At 36.8% G+C, this 21,235-nt stretch overlaps 1 protein-coding gene across 3 annotated transcripts in view; it reads right to left on the reverse strand.

The window, feature by feature from the left end:
• The window catches only part of DNM1L (dynamin 1 like), a 45,196-nt gene extending 24,292 nt beyond the window's left edge, over positions 1 to 20,904 (reverse strand). For all 3 annotated transcript variants that reach the window (XM_046663606.1, XM_046663605.1, XM_046663601.1), the window contains exons 1-2: positions 20,688 to 20,904; positions 4,075 to 4,222 (exon numbers count right to left, since the gene is read on the reverse strand). In XM_046663606.1, the coding sequence (XP_046519562.1) occupies positions 4,075 to 4,222; positions 20,688 to 20,789 (250 nt within the window). In that variant the 5' untranslated portion in view covers positions 20,790 to 20,904. The remainder of the gene's footprint in view (positions 1 to 4,074; positions 4,223 to 20,687) is intronic.
• Between the last annotated feature and the right edge of the window lie 331 nt (positions 20,905 to 21,235).

Consider the following 21,235-nt stretch of genomic DNA (forward strand, 5'->3'; position numbering starts at 1 on the left):
TCTAATTTGGTTTCCTGTTGGTTACCTATAAAGTCACAATTTGCTATTCCTTTAAACGGCTCTCTCAGTAGTGTGAAGCTATTCTGTAATTTATATGCACTTTCAAGGTGATTTTTCCCCCAGGACCAAGACTATGCTTTCCAGTAGAAATGACGGTCAGAAAGAAATGAAATGGGGCAGGGGGCACACACTCTGGCATACGCACTGTATGGAGTTGCTACTCTCCATTAGTTTCCAATAATAGGTCTGCTCCTCCTGCACTTGCTGAAGAAAGGAAGATATATTCACTGCAGACACTGCTTCCAGCGGTCTAAAACTTGGAGAGCAAGTTTTGTTGTTTTTCTCAGAGAAGCTAGAAATGTTTACTTGTAGAAAGGTAACCTAACTTTGCCTCCCCCAAGCACTGCTGTTCTGCTTTTGCCAAATACACAGTTTTAAATGTCTTAATGACTGAGTTTATGAATAATGCATATCAGCCACCTGAAATCAAAACAAAAAGGACTATAAGTTATTCAAATAAATACTTGTTGAGGAAAAAGTGGATCAATCCTTTGTGAATAAAGATAAATAAAACTGGATCCTTTTTGAGAGAAAAATGCTCACCTACTTGAAGCTTAGTACCTTCTTCCAAGAAGTCTCATTGGAGGACTGGAGTAATCTAGGTGAACAGAACTCACAGAGGCAGGTACTACATACTAAAGGGGTATTTTTAATTTACCTTATCATATAAAAGAGGCCTGGCTTCACAAGCATATTTTTAAAATTAAAAATAAAATAAATTACATTCGCCACCAAAAAAAGCCTGCATTCTGATGCAATGCCAAAAGGTAACAAGAACAACTAAGACCTGCAATCAAAGAATGTGGATAGGCAAATAAAAATGGAAGAAAAAAAATGCACACAGCCTGTAAGAGTACATAAGCACACATGCAGGCATAATAGAAAAAGAAGGGCCAAAAACAGATGGATAAAGGAAACCTTTAGAAAGGTGTCTTGAGTTTTTCCATGTAGCAGGGTCTGTAGTTAAAGAGAAACAGCACAGAATGATAAGTTTAGTGCTTATCCCTAATATTTTAAACCTTTTTAAAAAATTAAATGTGCAGAAACCTGAACACATTTCAAATGCACATAGCAATTATTCAAAATTTACAACTATATAATTTCCATTACAATTAATTATAATTAAAGGGATATACAATAGTATATAATATTCTAAGTGATATAAATGAAGTATATTGTGTGCCATAATTTATTTTTACTTTCCATTACAATTAACTATGTTACCTCTGGCTTCTAATTCTAACACAAATGGATTAAAATCAATTCACTATTCAAAAATTTGCCTTAGATATGTGATAACTGACATGGGAAAAGACAAATTGCCTGGTAAAAAAGAATCTACAAAATAAACCAAACATCTTTCAAAACCTTAAGAGTAAGTAAATATATGTAAGTATTTACCCTATTCACTAAGACTGAGCTTTATAAGGGATTATTTTCTCTGAAATATATTGACTTTAACAGAACACAACAGAAACAATGTTGGTCTTTAATCAGCATGCCACTTTTGGATTTTGTCTAAAAAGAAATCTGAGGAAAGTGTGATTTATTTCTTACAAATATATGAAAGATAATCATAGTTTAACGTTCAAACCAAACCACCATCCCACTCTAAAACAGTTTGATTTTGTTTTTAGTAAGATTTTCTCAGAAAATTCTTTTACACTGGCAAAGGTGGGGGGGAGCAAGCTGAGAAATACTGTAAATCTATATATTGACACCTCAATTTTCCTTTGTAGTTGGCAGAATGAAGGATTTCACATTAAGTAAATTTTCCTGATAGTTAAAATATCTTAACATTTAATATGTATAATTTATTTTAGCCAGTTTTGATGAAGCTATATCTAAAATAGATTACACTGTTCCATGTCACCTTAGAATACACTGCTCTTAAATGAACCTTTTATTGGTAACATCGGCCTTTATTACATAACAAAGCCCCCTGTTACAAAACAAGGCTATAAATGCCTATACAAAATGGTTAGAGACTTTTTCTTTTTCTGAAATTCTTCTGTCTGGTTTTGTTTTCCTCCCTTTTTCCTCTCTGGTTGTCAGGCTATCGGGCAGTTCATACTCTTCTGGCTAACTGTTTATCTGCTTCATTATTTCTAATTTCCTCTGGGTCAGAATGACTTATGACAAGGTAGAACTGTTTATCCCAAGGATAAAGAGGCTCTGATGAGAAACTAAGGAACTATCCTAGTTATTAATAAGACACATGAAATTTAGTACTCAAAATTTATGAAATCTATTTTGTGTTCTGGATAGCTGAATTGCCATTTTAAGTGAAGTTTCTTTTTTTATATAAAAAATAAGCACTAAGCTTGGGGGAAAAAATATATTAAGGTAAAAATATGCAGATTTACTGACCAACCACCAAGAAGAGACACCAACAAAACATAATGGACACACAAGCAAAGAGATACCAAAGACCGACACCTCTAGGGCTGAAATGTACACCCTTTTCCAGAAACAATGCCTACATCTACAAATAGTTTCCGAGAGACAGGATTAACATCTGCCCTTTTCAAGGTGACTAAAGCAAATGAAGTTAAAAGAAAGACCTAATTAATGCCATACAGTGTTTTAAAGTCTTAGTTTAAGGTATTTGGTAAATTTGATGAAATAAGTTGGTGGGAATGAAATTTTAAAAGTGTTATTATTCTACATATTTGAAGCTGGACCATAGGGTAGTCCAAAATGATTTAAGTTCAAGGTTCAGAATTTCAATAATAAAGAAATATTACAGAAATGCAAAGTGATGAGTAATATACCAGTAAGCTACCTAAGTATCCCAGCCAAAAATATTATTTAACATCTACAACTTCATTAACTTGCTTCACTGATTAACTTTCTACAGTCATAGTAGATGCTCATGACAGGTTTTTGTTTCTCCCCTTTAAAAAAAAAAGCAAGCTATCACCACCAATGCTCCTATAAGTGAAGAAAAAAATCAGATACAGAAATTAAAGTCAATTTCATCAATACTATTAGCCCATCTTAGATCAGAATACAAGAAGTAAAATGAAACTACATTGCAAACAGATCTCTGCTGATAAGAAACAAACAGGGTACTCTGCTGCAAATGTAATTTAATAATTAGAGCTATTTTACAGACTCTTATAAATAAGACAGAAAGTCTGAGCCAAACAGTGAGCTAAAAAAGGAAGACTAAATATGTTACTCTCATCAAACATTTCAAACCTAATATAAATGTATGATTAATACAGGATACATGTTTAATAAGCGATTTAAAATCTGCTGATAGACAACATTTCTCAAAATATTTTCAGTTTAACCAAAGAAGAACTGCTATAAAGGACTGTGCATATTTTCTTATCTTAACACTCCACATTCACTATTCACGGGAGGAGGGGATCTTAAGAATCCAAACAGTATGTGCTATACAGGTAAGTCTTAGCAAGAGAAGGATAGCAAAAAAATAATTAAAAAATCAAAACTCTTTCTAAAAATAATATTCATCTTAGACTGAAGGGCAAAAGATTCAAAATTAACAGGCACATGGTAAGAGCAGAAAAGGGAAGGGAAGGTAACATTGCTATGCTGAAAATCAGTCATTTTAATTTTATTTAAAATAAAATCTTTAAACTAGAATCTAAATTATTTAAATTCTAAATCAAAGTAAAAGAGCAAAAACATTGTTTTAAACACTAGGCAAAAAGTTTAAAACACTACAAAAGAGAGAAAAACTTTTTCTTTAAAATAAATGATTCCTGTTTACCGAGTATCTCACTAGATCGTCCAATGAACAGCATGTACAACAGTTTACCGAGCTGAACTACCAAAAACGTACTATTGCAAACAAGTTTACTCACGGTCATCACAACAAAACTTACTCTTTTTTCACATGAGAAAAGATGTATACCACTTCTCTTCACAGGACTTCTGATTTTGCTACAGCCACTAATTTCTGTCTAATCAATTCATATCTTTTAAATATTTGACAAAAATGAAGAAATGTAAAATAATTCTTAGTCCAATTCTAAAATTTACCATTTTCTTCTCCTGTTGTTTTTCGTTTATCTTCAGGTGAAACGTGGACTAGCTGCAGAATGAGAGGTCTCCGGGTGACAATACCAGTGCCTCTGGGAAGCAGGTCCCTCCCCACTAGGCTTTCTAGCACTGAGCTCTTTCCACTGCTCTGAAAACAGAATATACAAGAGCAAAATGAGTTTCTTAACAGAGTTTTTGTAACTTAATAAGACTACACTAACGAAGCAGCAAAGAAACTTCAAAGAAAAAATTATTGCAGACTTTTTATATTTTCTATCTTGTATCTTTAGTTCTTTAAAATAAAATCCAAAAAGAGAGAAGATAAAGGCCCACTTCCCCATTATTTCCCTACCTTTTTTGATACTCTCTCAGCCAGATTTTCAAAATCTATTTAATACTGGTATACATAAATTATGCCTATAAGATGTAGACATTTTACTTTAAATGAGGTAGTACTATATGTATTTTTCTCTAATTTGCTTTTATTTTTAATGTAACAATCAGGGATATCATTCCATATCAATGTATTAACTTCTGTGTTTAACACTTAAATAATATACCACCCCGTGTAAAACCAGACCCCGAGTGATAGACATTTAAACAGTTTTTGCTATTGTTAAGCAATGCTGCAATGAACATGCTTTGTACATATAACTTTATTTATCCTATTACCTCATTAGGTTTAGTTCATTAAATGAAATTGCTGTGATTAAAGAGCATATACGTTTTAAGCATTCACAAATACTGCCAGACTGCACACCACAACATGGCAGGCACCAAGCTACACCTCCCGTTCACTTTGCTGCATCCCCCTCAGCATTAGGCATTATCATCACTCTTGTCAAGCTGCTACTTCAATAGATGAACACTGACAACTCATTTAAATTTGCGTTCCTTATTATTCAAGACAGGCATCATTTTGTTTAAGGGCTTTCTACATTTTTCCTTCAGTGATTTGCTTGTTCAAATGCTGCCATTTTATATGTTCCTTATTAGTTTATAAAGCTCTTTATCCATATCAATATTTCATTTTTTATTGTTTTGAATATTTTCCAACTTTTTATTTTGAAAATTTCAAAGCCACAAAACAGTTGCAAAAATATTAACAGTGAATACCAGAGAGCTTAACAAAGATACACCAATTATTAACATTTTGACAGATTTGCTTTATCTCTTCTTACACACACACACACACACACACACTTGTTTTTTTGCTGTCCCATGTGAGAGTTATATATATCATAACACTTCATCCCTAAATATTGTGGTATATCTCTAAGAACAGGGGCATTCTTCTACATAATCACAATCACACTCAGGAAATTTAACATAGATACAATATACTAAAATAAACAGTAGATAAGCAAATACTATATAAACCCTTGGTCTCTATTATACATTTTAAATGTTTATAAATTCCTGTTTTTCTTGACTTTGTAATTAATATATGTTTCTGTACAGAATATTTTTTCCATATTGTTATTTCTTAGTAGTCAAAACTAGTACATCTTTTAATTTCCTGTTTTCTCCAATGTAAAAACCCTAAACTCATCTGTTGTATCAAACAAGGTCTACAGCAAGCAGATGGCCCACTCGAGTTAGGTTAACTTAAGAAGGGTTTATTTACAAGCAGACTTTTTTTTTAATTTGCAAAGCTACAGATGAGGCTTAGAGGACTCACAAGGGACAGTTCAGTAACAACAGAGAAGCTCTTAGAACCCACAGGCCCTGAAGGAAGGACTAGGTCTTTCAGAAGAGGGAGAGCCAGCCCAAGGCACCCAGGGAATGAGCCAGGGGAATTAATACCCAGACTTTAATCTCCTCCTTTTTCCAATTCCTGCCACAGTTCCCCACTTCCAGATCCAATCAGAAGCCAGAGGACAGAGAGGCCCATTCATATTGTCCAGAAAGGTCCCTCATGATAGAGAATAGGAATGTTGAGTGAATATGGAAGGTCCAATTGAAGATTATGTGGCACATCCAGTGTTGCTAGGTTTTGGTGTCCAGGTTTATCCCTCTCATTAAGTAAAATGGGGTGTTTTCCATCATTTCTTTTCTGTACTCTGAAATAGTTTAAACAACATGGAAATTTACTGTTCTTTATGTGTTTGATAAAAACTGTCCATAAAAAAATTCACTCAGGGGGCCAGCCCCTTGGGCTAGTGGTTAAGTTGAGCATGCTCCGCTTCAGCGGCCTGGGTTCAGCTCACAGGCGTGGACCTACACTGCCTGTTAGCAGCCATGCTGTGATGATGACCCACAGAGAAAATAGAAGAAAAGTGACACAGATGTTAGCTCAGGGGAAATGTTCCTCAGGGGGAAAAAAAAATCATCCAATTCTCCTCAATTTTGAAATTTATAGGCATAATTACTTATAATATTCTTAGACATTTTCATTTTCCTTATTTGTAATATTTTGTCTTTACGTATTTTTTCTAACCAAATTTTCCAATTGACTATTTAATTGATCTTATGGGTCAAATCTGTATTTTATTTGGTTTCCTTTTTTTTTTTTAAAGATTAGCACTGAGCTAACAACTGTTGCCAATCTTTTTTTTTTTCCTGCTTTTTCTCCCCAAATTCCCCCAGTACATAGTTGTATACTTTAGTTGTGGGTCCCGCTAGCTATGGCATATGGGACGCCGCCTCAGCATGGCCTGATGAGTGGTGCCATGTCCGCACCCAGGATCCAAACAGCAAAACCCTGGGCCACCAAGGCAGAGCGCACAAACTTAACCACTCAGCCATGGGGCTGGCCCCTGATTTCATTTTGTAATTTTTTTAACACTGTTAATTTCTTCTACCTGGTGTTTTTTTCTGGGGAAGAGGGATTATTTATCTATTTTTCCTTTTAAAAACTCCTGAATTAAATGTTTAACTTATTTCTCTCAGTTATCAACACTTGCCCTGCTCACCCTACACAAACACATACATCCCCCAATCTACGTTACCTCTATCTTCTTTCTTCTACAACAAGAATCAAGATTCTCAAGGACACACTTCATGACAGAATTAGAATAACACAACTCATTTGCTTTTTATTTTACATTACACAGTCTCCAGATAATACCAATACTATCACCACCAATATGATTACCAAAAATAGTTTTTAAAATGTTTTGCATATGATCCCTCCATTCTCCTTCCCACCCTTTATAGACCATACTTTCTCCTTCTTTATCCCCCACTTAGTCTTGGTTCTGCAACTATGTGTGTAATGCTAACCATCAGTCTTTATATTACTGTCTCTATAGTCATATTGATTCTCTGAAGCTTTTTCTATAGCAGATTCCTCAGGAAGGACTAATGGGAACAATATTCTTCAAGTTCTAGCATACAGATAATAGTGTGTGACTTCTGTACTTGAAAATCAGTTTGGTTATATATAAAATCTTGGGCTCAAACTTTCTTAAGTATCTTAAATATGGAATTCCATAATAAATTATGTCTTCTCTCATAACAAGAATGTCTTCTCTTATAAGTTGTTACTGTTGAAAAGTGTACTAATAATCTGGTTTTCCTCACCTTATAAGAGACTTTGTGACTTTTGCTGCATGTCTGAAGGATTTTAATTTTTCCTTTAAAGTCCAATAATTTTACTAGACCACATCTCAGTATTGGTTTCTCTCTGCCAGTGTTCTCAGATATTTGCTGTGCTCTTTCAAGATGGAGTCTCAAATCTGTTTTTAACTCAGTTAAACTGTAATTTTTAGTATCTGCTCTGTTCCCTTGCTATCGGTTTTACTTCACTGGGGACTCCTATTATACATATGCTGGATCTTGTTTGCCTGTCTTCAATATCAATTTCTATCAAATTCTCTTTACCCCTCTTTCTTATCCTCTTTATTTTTAACGTCTTTTTCCTTTTCAACATCCTTCTCTCTTAACGTATTATCTGTTATGCTCACTTGCTATTGTGCTCTTTCTCATTTGTCTTCCAAAATGTTTTCCTTCATTTCCAATACTTTACTAAGTTTTACCACCTAGTTTTTCTTTTTCTTATGAAAACTTATTTTTTTGAAATGGCTTGTTCTGATTACAATGTCTTTTGTCTTACCTTTTGTCTTAATATCTAATGGTTTTCATCTATTTTACGGACACATCCTTCTGGTGTGCTTTCACTGTCTTTAGAAAGGATGCTATTCTGAGGCTCATTTTCTTTAAAAACTTTTATGAGATTTCACAATCATTTCATACTGCTGATATTTAAATTAAATTCATTTTCCTGAACTTTTAGAAGGAGGCTTGGCATAGAATAGCTATTCTAACCTCATACTCTGAGACTCCCTCTTGTTGCTTTCATATAGTGTTCAAAAACATAGTTGTTTCCTGAGATATCTTGGCTTGGTCCTGGAAGGGAGCTTTGGTGGTTAGTTTTAGAAGTTTCATGAATGCGCTCCGGTCCCTTAAGACTTTACAACAGACCTCTTTCACTCACCCATTATCAGTGTGTGCAAAACCCCTCCCAGTTTCAGCTGGTGTTCTTAAAATGGCCCTCCAAGCTTTCCAGTGATTGCCTTTTGGCTATTTTTCGATTCTCAGATTCAATTGATGTTCCACTGCTTCCTTCTTCTTCCTACATAGATAATAATACACAGGTCTTGGAGCTGTTGGTGGTTTGTCCCCAACCTACTGGTATTTAACAGTTTGTGGAGAAACATGGTCAACTAATTTTCTTGTAAACACTGTTCATGGGTTTTGGTTTTCCTATGCTATTTGTTCTGTTTTTATGGGAAAGTATTCTAGCACCACTGTCATGTTCATAGACATGGGAAACCTAACCCATTCAGAAATACTGACATTAATGTTTAGTCTTATGTAAGTTTTTTTTAATATCATTCAGTCATAAAAAAGAATAAAGTACTGATACATGCTACAACATGGATGAACCTCAAAAACATTATATTTCACTTAGGTAAAAGAAGTCAGTCACAATAGAGCACACATATTATTTGATCCCATTTATATGAAATGCAGGAAGGCAAATCCAGAAAGCCAAGAAAGTAGATTAAGTGGCAGTCTAGTGCTGGGGCACAGAGAGGAGTGAAGAGTGATTGCTAATGGATACGAAGTTCCTTTTTGGGATAATGAAATATTCTAAAATTAGATTATGGTGATGGTTGCACAACTCTATCTATCATTAGTGTCGTCAAGTCAATTCTGACTCCTAGCAACCTTGTATATAGCAGAGCAGAACTCTGCTCTGTCTTTCTGTGCCATCCCCTCATCTTCTGGCACTACATCAGACAACACTCCATAGCTATTCATAGAGTTTTCAAGGCCATTTTTTTCAGAAGTGGGTGGCCAGGTCCTTCTTCCCAGTCTGTCTTAGTCTGGAAGCTCTGCTGAAACCTGTCCACCATGGGTGACCCTGCTGGTATTTAAAATACTGAGAACATAGCTTTCAGCATCACAGCAATAGGTAGCTGCCACAGCATGAGAGCCAAGAGACAGGTGGTGTCGTTCTCTGACCAAGAAACGAACCTGGGCCATGGTGCTCAGAGCACCAAATCTTAACCACTAGACCATCAGGTCTGGCTGCACAACTCTATAGACATGCTAAAAACATTGAATTATACATTTCAAATGGGTGAGCTTTATAGTATATAAATGACATCTCAATAAAGCTGTTAAAAAAACAAAGGAGAAAACAAATTCCAGATGAATTATAAATAAATATGAAAAAGCATAACTATAAATTAGAGAACAAAAGAATACTTTCATGACTTTGAGATAAGGAATTACTATTTTATACACAAAATGTACAAACTAGAGAAGAAAAGATTGATAATTCAACTATGGAGAAATTAAAATTTCTTTTACTCACACAAAAAAGTTATGGCAAAATATTTGTGATCCATATAACTGACAAAGAATTAGTAACCAAAATGTATAAATAACTCCTACAAATCAATAAGAAAAAGATGAATAACCTAATAGAAAATAACATGCAGAGATATGAATAGAAACTCACAAAAACAGAACCACAAAGTGCCAAGGAATAAGTTAAGATGCTCATACTCATTAGTAATCAGGGAGATGCAATAAAAACCACAATGAGATACGACAAAAAAAGTAACAATATTAAGTACAGGTATAAATAAATAAGTAAATAAACTTCACTCTGTTGGTGGGAATGTAAATGATTACCACCATTCTGAAGAGCAAGCAACAATATCAAGTAAAAATGAAAATAAATCTCCCCTACAGTCTGGTAATTCTACTTCTTGACACCTTAGAAAAATTCTCAAATGCGTACAGTGAGGCATGTCTAGGAATGTTCCTAGTACTGCTGTTTACTAAAACTGCTACAGCAAACAATGGGAAACACTCAAATGTTCCTCAAGAAGAAGAAAAATTTTGATATATTCATATAATGGATATATAGCACTTAAGTGACCAAATTAGGAATATATATGTGTATGTATGAGTAAATCTCATGTATGATTGTGTAAAAAACAGTTACAAAGGATTATATACTGTTTGACACCACTTACTCCAGGTTTGAACCATGTAAAACAATACATATTGCTTAAGTTATCTACATATGTACTATACGTATAACAAAGTGATAAACACCAAATTCAGGAAAACAATTATCTCTATCTGGGAAGGAGGGAAATTCAACTGGGTAGTTAATGTTTTATTTCTTAAACTGAGAGGTAGACACAATGGTGTTCATAATATTATTCTTTACACCTTTTTGACACTTTCGATATTTCAAAATAATTTTTTAATGCCTTGAATGTGGTATAGGATCTCATATTGAAGAGGCAATTAAAGAGGTTACAACAGTTCCCCCTCCCTCCCATACCCTAAACAGACACTTGATACAGCCACACAGCTTGGATACGGGTTACAGACCATTTCCTGTGTCCACCGTGCCCTTCTGTACAAACGATCTATACTAGCTTAACTGGAAAGCTCAAAGTACTATAATTGAGCTAAAACAGAGTTGGAAGCAATTCAGGTAACATTTCGATTTTATTTCACAATATCTTGAATAGAAAATGGACAGGCAATAAAACTTTTTTCTCTTCTCTCTTGTCCAGTTATTTATGTTTCACTGCATTTAAAGAGTGTTTACAGTATAGACAGAGAATTTTATAATCACAATTAATTTCCCGAGGAACTCTAAATTTTAAACATTTCTCCATGTCGTCTAACACCTGCTGTTGCAGACTGGAGGTCTAGTGCCAGTCTGATTCTCTTTCCCTTTCAGCAAACCTGTTTTTCCCTCCCTCCTTCTATTTTGACACTTGGAGAATTCTGGGGTTTTTGTTTTGATTTCAGAAATTTAATCAGGGCATGTCAATTCTTTCAATATTTGTGCCCAGCAACTGAAATGTGAAGACGACTACTTTGGCCCTGGGGAACTTCTACCTATCACCTGTTTGATTATTCTTTGTCATCTGGTCCAACTACTCTTTCCCAGTCCATTAAGAGAAGGATTTTGGCTCTCCCAGCTCTCACCACCAAGTCTCTTATCTCTAATAAATTTCCCAATGTATGTTTTGGATCTGCCTTTTAGGAGAATTCCTCAAGCTGTTTTTCTATTTAATAAATTAGCCTTTCAGCAATTTCAGGGGCTATTCTTCCCAATCATCCAAAACATGCCATTTTGTGCTTCCTCCTTAAATGAGATATTTCACAAACAATATATTTTAAAGTTCCCTCCTGCATTCTTTATTAACTTCATTTTGTTACCCTGATTATCTACCTTGGTCTCTTCCTTTATGGCTACTGGTTTTCAGTTACTTGTTCTTTTTTTTTTTTTGGTGAGGAAGACTGGCCCTGAGATAAAAAGATGCAAAGTGTGGCATCAAAAACATAAAATGGGGGGGATAAAAATGTAGAACTTTAGAATACATTCAAGTTGATGTTGTTATCAACTTAAAAGACTGTTATATATACATATATATAGTTGTTTTATGTAAGCCTCATGGTAACCACAAAGCAAAAACCTATAGTACTAACATAGAAGATAAAGAAAAGGAATCTAAACATAGCACCACAGAAAATCATCAAATCACAACAGAAGAGAGCAAGAGAGAGAGAAACAAAGGAATTATAAAACAGTCAGAAAACAATTAACAAATGACAGTAAGTCCATACCTAACAATAATTACATTAAATGTAAATGGACAAAATTTTCCAATCAAAAGACTAGAGTGGCTGAACAGATTAAAAAAACAAGACCCACCTACATGCTGTCTACAAGAAACTAACTTCAGATGTAAGGACATACACAGACTGAAAGTAAAGGGCTGGAAAAAGATATTCCACACAAATGAAAACCAAAAGTAAGCTGGGATAGCTATACCTATATCAGACAAAAATAGACTTTAACACAAAGACTGTATTAAGAGACAAAGAATGCCTTTATATAATAATAAAAGGGTCAGTCCAACAGGAGGATATAACATTTCTAAATATGTATGCACGCAATGTAGAAACATTAAACATATAAAGTAAATATTAACGGACCTAAAGGGAGAAGTAGACAACAATATAATAATAGAAGGGGCCTTTAATACCCCACTGTCATCAATGGATAGATCACCCAGACAGAAAACCAATAAAGAAACCTTGGCCTTAAATGACATGTCAGACCAGATGGACTTATCAGACATATACAGAACATTCCACCCAAAAGCAACAGAATACAGATTCTTCTCAAGCACACATGGAACATTCTTCAGGATATATCATATGTTAGGCCACAAAACAAGTCTTAATAAATTTAAGAACACTGAAATAATATCAGGCATCTTTTCCAACTACAATAGTATGAAACTAGAAATCAATTACAAGAAGAAACTACAAAATTCGCAAATATGTGAAGATTAAACAACAAGCTACTGAAAACCACAGAATGAAAGAAAAAATCAAAAAGTATCTTGAGAAAAATGAAAATGGGAATACAACATACCAAAACTTATGTGATGCAGCAAAAGCATTTCTAAGAGGCAAGTTCATAGCAATAAATGTCCATATTAACCAACAAGAAAGATCTCAAATAAACAAGCTAACTTTACACCTCATGGAATTAGACAAAGAAAAACAAAGCCCAAAGCTAAAAGTAAGGGAACAAAATATCAAAGATCAGAGTGTATATAAATGAAATAGACACTAAAAAGACAATAGAAAAAAATCAATTAAACTAAGAGCTGGTTTTTTGAAAAAATTAACAAAATAGACAAACCTTTAGCTAGACTTGCCAAGAAAAAAAAAAGCACTCAAATAAATCAGAAATAAAAGAAGAAATATTACAACTGATACCACGGAAATACAAAAGATCATGAGACTACTATGAACAACTATACACCAATTGGACAATCTAGAAGAAATGGATAAATTGCTAGAAACACACAACCAAGACTGAATCATGAAGAAATAGAAAATCTGAACAAACCGATTACTAGTAAGGAGATTGAGTCAGTAATCAAAAACCTCCCAAACAAACAAAAATCCAGGATCAGATGGCTTCAATGGTGAATTCTACCAAAAATTAAAGAAGAATTAATACCAATCCTTCTCAAACTTTTCTGAACTCACTTTACAATGCCGGCATTACTCTGATACCAAAACCAGACAAGGAAAATTAGAGGCCAATATCCCTCATGAATGTAGACAAAAAAGTCCTCAACAAAATACTAGCAAAGTGAATTCAACAATACATTAAAAGGATCATATACCATATAAGAAGCCCACAGCTAACATCATACTCAATGGTGAAAAGTTGAAAGCTTTTCCTCTAAGATTGAGAACAAGAAAAGGATGCCCACCCTTGCCAATTTTATTCAACATAGTATTGGAAGTCCTAGACAGAGCAATTAGGCAAGGAAAATAAAGGCAACCAAATTGGAAAGGAAGAAGTAAAACTGTCACTATTTGCAGATGACATAATATTATATATAGAAAACCCTGAAGACTCCACCAAGAAACTGTTAGAACTAATCAACGAATTCAGTAAAGTTGCAGAATACAAAATCAATATAAAAAATTGGTTGCATTTCTATGCACTAACAATGAACTATCAGAAAGAGAAATTAAGAAAACAATCTCATGTACAATTGCATCACAAAGAATAAACTATGCAGGAATAAATTTAACCAAGGAGATGAAAGACCTGTACACTGAAAACTGTAAGACACTGTTGAAAGAAAATGAAGACACAAATAAATGCAAAGATATTCTGTGCTCATGGATTTGAACTAATATCGTTAAAATGTCCATACAATCCAAAGCGATCTACAGAGGCAATGTAATCCCCATCAAAATTTTAATGGCATTTTTCACAGAAATAGAACAAACAGTCCCCAAATCTGTATGAAATCACAAAAGACTCTGAAGAGCCAAAACAATCTTAAAACAGAAGAACAAAGCTGGAGGCATCACGCTTCCTGATTCTAAAGTATATTACAAAGCGATAGTAATCAAAACAGTATGGTATTAGCATAAAAATAGACACACAGATCAATGGAACAGAGTAGAGAAATAAACCTATGCATATATGGTCAATTGATTTACAACAAAGGAGCCAAGAATATACAGTAGGCAAAAGACAGTGTATTCAATAAATGGGGACCAGGCCCCATGGCCAAGTGGTTAAGTTCGCCTGCTCTGCTTCGGTGGCCCAGGGTTTCGCTGGTTCACATCCTGGGCACAGACATGGCACCACTCGTCAAGCCATACTTAGGCAGCATCCCACATGCCACAACTAGAAGGACCCACAACTAAAAATACAGAACTATGTACTGGGGAGCTTTGGGGAGAAAAAGGAAAAATAAAATCTTTAAAAAATAAATAAATAGGGGGCCGGCCCCGTGGCCAAGTGGTTAAGTTTGTGCACTCTGCTTCAGCGGCCCAGGATTTCACCGGTTCAAATCCTGGGCACAGACATGGCACTGCCCATCAAGCTATGCTGAGGCAGCATACCACATGCCACAACTAGAAGGACCTGCAACTAAAGATACACAACTGTGTACCAGGAGGATTTGGGAGAAAGAGGAAAAATAAAATCTTTTTAAAAATTAAATAAAAAATAAATAAATAAATGGTGTTGGGAAAACTGGACAGCCACATGCAAAAGAATGAAACTGGACCACTACCTTACACCATACACAAAAATCAACTCAAAATGGATTGAAGACTTGAATGTAAGACCTCAAACCATAAAATTTCTAGAAAAACAAACATAGGCAATAAGCTCCTTGACATCAGCCTTGGTGATGATTTTTTGGATTTGACACCAAAAGCAAAGGCAACAAAACCAAAAATAAATAAGTGGGACTACATCAATAAACAGCTTCTGCACAGCAAAGAAAACCATCAACAAAAGGAAAAGGCAACCTATGGGATGGGAGAAAAGATTTGCAAACTACATATTCAATAAGGGGTTAATATCAAAAGTATAGAAAGACCTCATTCAACCCAATATCAAAAAAACAAACAACCCAATTAAAAAATGGGCAAAGTACCTAAATAGACATTTTTCCAAAGATATACAAATGGCCGATGGGTACATGAAAAGGTACTCAACGTCACTAATCATTAGGAAAATGCTAACCAAAACCACAGTGAGGTACTACCTCACACCCTCATTAGGATAGCTATAATAAAAGAGACAGACAATAACAAGTGTTGGCAAGGATATAGAGAAATTGGAACCCTCATAAATGTATGAGGAATACATTTGGTAGGAATGTAAAATACTACAGCCACTGTGGAAAACAGTCTGGTGGTTCCTCAAAAAGTTAAATGCAGAGTTACCATATGACCCAGCAATTTCACTCCTACATATATACCCAAAAGAACTGAAAACAGGTACTCAAACAAATACTTGTAGACAAATGTTGATAGCAGCACCATTCACAACTGTCAAAAGATAGAAACTCAAATATCCATCAACAGATTAATGATAAACAAAATATGATATGTACACATAATGGAATATTACTCAGCAATTAAAAGGAAAGAAGTACTGATACATGCTACAATGTGAATGAACCACATTATGCTAATGAAAAAAGTCAGACATAAATGGTCACATATTGTAGAATTCCATCTCTATGAAACATACAGAATAGGGAAATCTATAGAGACAGAAGATTAGTGGTTGCCAGGAACTGGGGGACAAGGAATACGAACTGATCGCTTAATAGGTATGGAATTTTCTTGTGGTGTGATGAAAATGTTTTGGACCTAGACAGAGGTAATGGTTGCACAAAACTATGGATGTATAATTCAGGGGCATTTAGTACACTTTAAAATGGCTAATTTATGTTACATAAATTACCTCATTTTTTTTAAGTTTAAAAAAGGAAGTAGCACATGATCTATACAAAGAAATTAGAAAAAAGAAAGGAAAGAGGAAAACATAAGTTTACCTAAGAACATGCACAAGAAGACAAATGAAAACTATGATCAATATTTGGCACCAAATACTAAACTTAATGAAGACATCACCTCTAGAAGCACAAGACAAATGTAGACATATCAAGCAAAAGAGAGCAAGGTTTCAGAAGGAGCTAAAATGTAGATAGCAGTACTGGAGGACGCAGGAGAAGGATATGCGCGCTTTTTTAAAAATAAGGAATTCTAAAATGATTTAGCACTTTCAAAAAAAGACAACATGGGGGCTGGCCCTATGGCTGAGTAGTTGAAGTTCTGCACACTCTGCTTCGGTGGCCCAGGTTCACACGTTCGGACCCTGGGTATGGACCTACTCCACTCATCAGTCATGCTGCGGCAGCATCCTACATACAAAGTAGAGGAAGACTGGCATAGATGTTAGCTCAGGTCTAATATTCCTCAAGCAAAAAAAAAAAGAGTAGTACTGGCAATGGATGTTAGCTCAGGGCAAATCTTCTTCACAAAAAGAAGACAATAACAAGAGATGATGAGGGTGTGCAGAAATCGACACCCTCATACACTGATGGAGGGAATGTGAAGTGGTGCAGCCACTATGGAAAAGTATGCCAGTTCCACAAAAAGTTAAACAAGAGTTACCAAATGACCCAGCAATTCTACTCCTAGGTATATCCCAAGAGAACTGAAAACATATGTTCACACAAAAACCTGTAAATGAAAGTTCACAGCCGCATTATTCATCATAGCCAAAAAGTGGAAACAACCCCAATGTCCATCAACTAATGAATGGATAAACCAACTGTGGCATATCTATATAATGCAATATTATTCAGCCATAAAAAATAAAGTACTAATACATAAGAAAACATGTATGAACCTAAAAAATATCATGCTGAGCAAAAGAAGACAGATACAAAAAGCCACATATTGTATGATTCCATTTACATGAAATGTCCAGAATAGGCAAATCCATAGAGACAGAAAGATTAATCGTTGCCAGGGGCTGGGAGGGAGTGTGAAATGGGGAGTGACTGCTAACGAGCAGTTTCTTTCTGGGGTAATGAAAATGTTCTGGAATTAGAGAGTGGTGATGGTTGCCCAACCTTGTGAATATACTAAAAACCAATGAACTGTACACTTTATAACGGTGAATTTTATGTAATAGGAATTATATTTCAATTTTTTAAACGTTAAATTTTTAAAAAGTTGGTTTGCAAATTAGTCATTAAAAACCCAAGATTCCTTTTCCTTTTTGTGTTTGTCTAAATTATGGAAGGCGGAGTGCTGAAATCACTGAAATATAAGGCAGAGTGAAAAGTACATTACTATCAACACTGAGCCAGATTCTCAGGTTAACCTCATATGCATTGGGATTCCTGTACTGGGGGGAGTTTGGATTACATACCTGAAGGGTTCCTCCTTCCAGTTCTCAATTTAAGAAATACTGATTAAATTCCCCAAGTTGAGTCACAAAAGCTGTTTAAGTGTTATCTCTTTCTCCACCTGCAAAGGACACCATAGTCTAAAAGTATCAACCTTCTCTCTCCCCATTTTCTGTTCTTTCCACACAGACGATCTTAGCTAAAGAGGAAAGCAATTTATTTAGCTAACTCATACAAACTGTGAATGATCAACAGCTGTAAACATGATTCCCTCTCCTCAACTCCTCCAACTCTCTAGGCCCCAAATAAGAATCACTGGAGCAATTTAAGAAATCGAAGTTTAAAACATTTAGGGGTCAGCAAAGGTTGCTAGGGAGTTGATACTTTGGAGCAAAAATGCCATCAAGATCAACATTCTACTGGATGGAGGTATGCCCCTAGATTCAGCTCCCCTGCTCTTTCCAGTTTCACACATTTTAAAATCAAAGACTCACTAATATACTTATCAAATTAGGACCTATGAACCATCTAGATCAGAATCACTAGGTCCCTGGCCCACCCCAGACTTATAGAATCAAAATCTCTGGTGATGGGGTCCAGGAAACTTATTTTCAAAGTGATTCTGATATACACTAAGTTTGAGAATCACTGTTCTAAAAAGTTCAACAAAATGGGACCTGCAGACATTTAAGGTGTAGATAATGTGTAAGATAGAGACAAAACCTGTACTATGAAAACACGATCACTGCCACTGAGAAGTTTACCAGTCAGAATGAAGTACCGAACACTTATGATGTCTGGAACTCACTCACTGTACGCTACTCCATTAAATATGAATGTGAGGCATGTTACACAACCTTAAATGGCAGAGATGACAAAGTAGTGGGGTACGTGTATTCAAATCAAGTAGAAGAGGTTTTTCTTCAACATATTGAGGAAAATATGGAAAAAAAATACATTGTTTCTATTATTTTTTATTTCTTCTGTACCTGAATAATAAAGGATTGAATTTCAGCTAACAAAGACCTAAATGGAGACAATCTTCATTAAATCAAGTCTAAAAACTGAGTAATTTCAAATATCAACATGCAAATAGGGCATATAACTGTTACTGCTAGGACGGTTTTTGCTAGCACACATTCATGGCTTTCATAAGGGTGAGATCTTTACCTTTCTACACTGCCCCTCCCAATTCTGCCAACAGGTTTCCTCACTGAAATAAACTCTACTTTGTGTAAGAAAAAGCCTTCTTGATTTTAAACTATTTATGCTGACACACTAGAGCCCTGATTCTTTCACTGTTTCAAGCTTAAAAAGCATTGAGAATCCCTTAAAGGTACATGGAAAGTCTCTGGTCCACAGCTAGGAAACGCTTCCACATTACTACCAACGAAGATTTAATTTATATCATCTTTAATTCTATTCACAAAAACATCAGTTTTCATAAAGTTCCAGCTTTTTAAAACATTATTTAGTGACAGTGAGCAATATCCGTTCATTCAAAATATTTATGGGGCACCTGCTACATACCCCAGACTGTTCCAGGGGCTAACAGGAACACAGCAGTCAAGAAAATATGCTCAATAAAACTACTGCTCATCATCATTATGTTGATGATTCAGAGTCACCAATAACTACAAATACCACAATACATGTAAGGCAGGATTGAGCAGAATCTATACCAATCCTACAGCAGAACAAGGAAATTTGCTTCTGAAATAATTTCTATTGCCTTAACTTAAAAAGCAAAGAGGAAAAAAAGTGCAGATGTCTATGGTCTCCAAGATTCCCAATGTCTGGACATACTCTATAGTATTTTGAACATTAAGTTCCCTCTCATAATATTTACACACTACACTTTAATTTTGTAGCAAGATGTAGCAATGCGCCTCATGGAAAACGACGAGGAAACCCCTTCACAACAGAAAAGATCATTAACAAATGACAACACAATATCAATATACTAAGTAATCTCTAAAACGCATTTCCCTGAACTCTAATAAAAGTCCTGCAATTTCTCTTCAACCAAGAGAAGCAGCAGGCAGAGAAAATGAAACATATTCCTCCATCACTCTAGAAATAACACATTTAGTCTTTCAATATTTCTGCGTACTAAAAAAACTGTATCTGTAAGAAACCCAACATGAAAACACCAGAGAACTTTGATTGCCAATTTAAACGGAAGACAAAAACTACAGCCTACGCAGAAAAATTGGATACTCCTTCCGAACACCCACAAACTCCACGTACATGCGGTAGGAGGTTTTTCTTGTTTTTGTGTTTGTTCTTTAACTGCCTCGGCCTTCTCGAAATCTGGAGGGATTACCCTGCAGGAAAACTCTCAGGTGCTACACAGTAGCGGCTTTCTCAGCCCCGACCGCGCGGTTCCGAAACTGACTCCGCAGCCCCGGAGCAAGGCGGGGAGGGAACTGACACGCCCGCCGCCCGGAAACCCACAGAGAAGGGGCCGGCCGGCCCACCACGAGCCCGGCGCGGCCCCGCGTCCCCCAGGTGCCCTTGGAAGCAGCGGCCCGCGAGCGAAGCCGCGCCCGGTCCCCGCGGACTCCAGTTCCGCCCGCGGCCCGTCCCCCACCCCCACCCCCACCCCCACCCCGCCCCCGGGACCCGCCAGGCCCGCCGCGCCGGCTCCGCCCCTCCCCGCCCGGCCGGGCCCCATTCCCAGCCCCGGTGCACCGCACCCCAGGGCGGGCAGGCGCGGCAGAGCCCGGGGAGCTCCGGAGCCCCCAGCAGCGCCCTCCTCCCACAGGCCGCAAAGGCCGGCCCCGGAGCGAGCGCTGCCGCAGCCCCGACCAGGCCCGCGCCCCGGCCTGCGCGGACGCCGCCCTGGTCTCTCACCTGCGTTCCCACCACGACGATCTGAGGCAACTGGATGATGTCGGCGCCCACCGTGTTGAAGACGTCCTGCAGCTTGTTGATAACAGGAATTAGCGCCTCCATGACTCGGAAAACACGGGACCCCTGTCCGACCGGCCGCGGCAATGAATGGGGCCGGGGCCCACAGCCCGCCTCCCTCCTCTTCTCCTCCGCCCTCTCCTCGGGAGCCGGCACCCATTGGGCCCCGCCCGCCCGCTACCTGCCCCCTCCCGGCAGGCCATGCGCCAAGAGGGAAGTGGAGAGTAACAACGCCTGCCGGGAGGTGTAGTTCTGGGGCGGAGCAACGCCAGGGCCTACGGCTTCCAGAAGGCTGAGCGGCGAGGGCTAACCCCGAGCTGCGTAGAGGCAGGTGGGTGGGTGCTTGGGGCGGGAATGTTTCTCCCGCTCTTGTCAGAACACTAGGGAGCCAGGTCCGGAGAGTAGGAGGAAAGAGACACATTTATGCCTGTCCTCGAGGCATAATATGTGTAAAAATGCCAGGTATGAGTATGTGTTAAGTACAGCGGAGT

Source organism: Equus quagga, chromosome 1, assembly GCF_021613505.1.
Source record: "Equus quagga isolate Etosha38 chromosome 1, UCLA_HA_Equagga_1.0, whole genome shotgun sequence".
In the NCBI taxonomy this organism is placed as follows: Eukaryota; Metazoa; Chordata; class Mammalia; order Perissodactyla; family Equidae; genus Equus; species Equus quagga.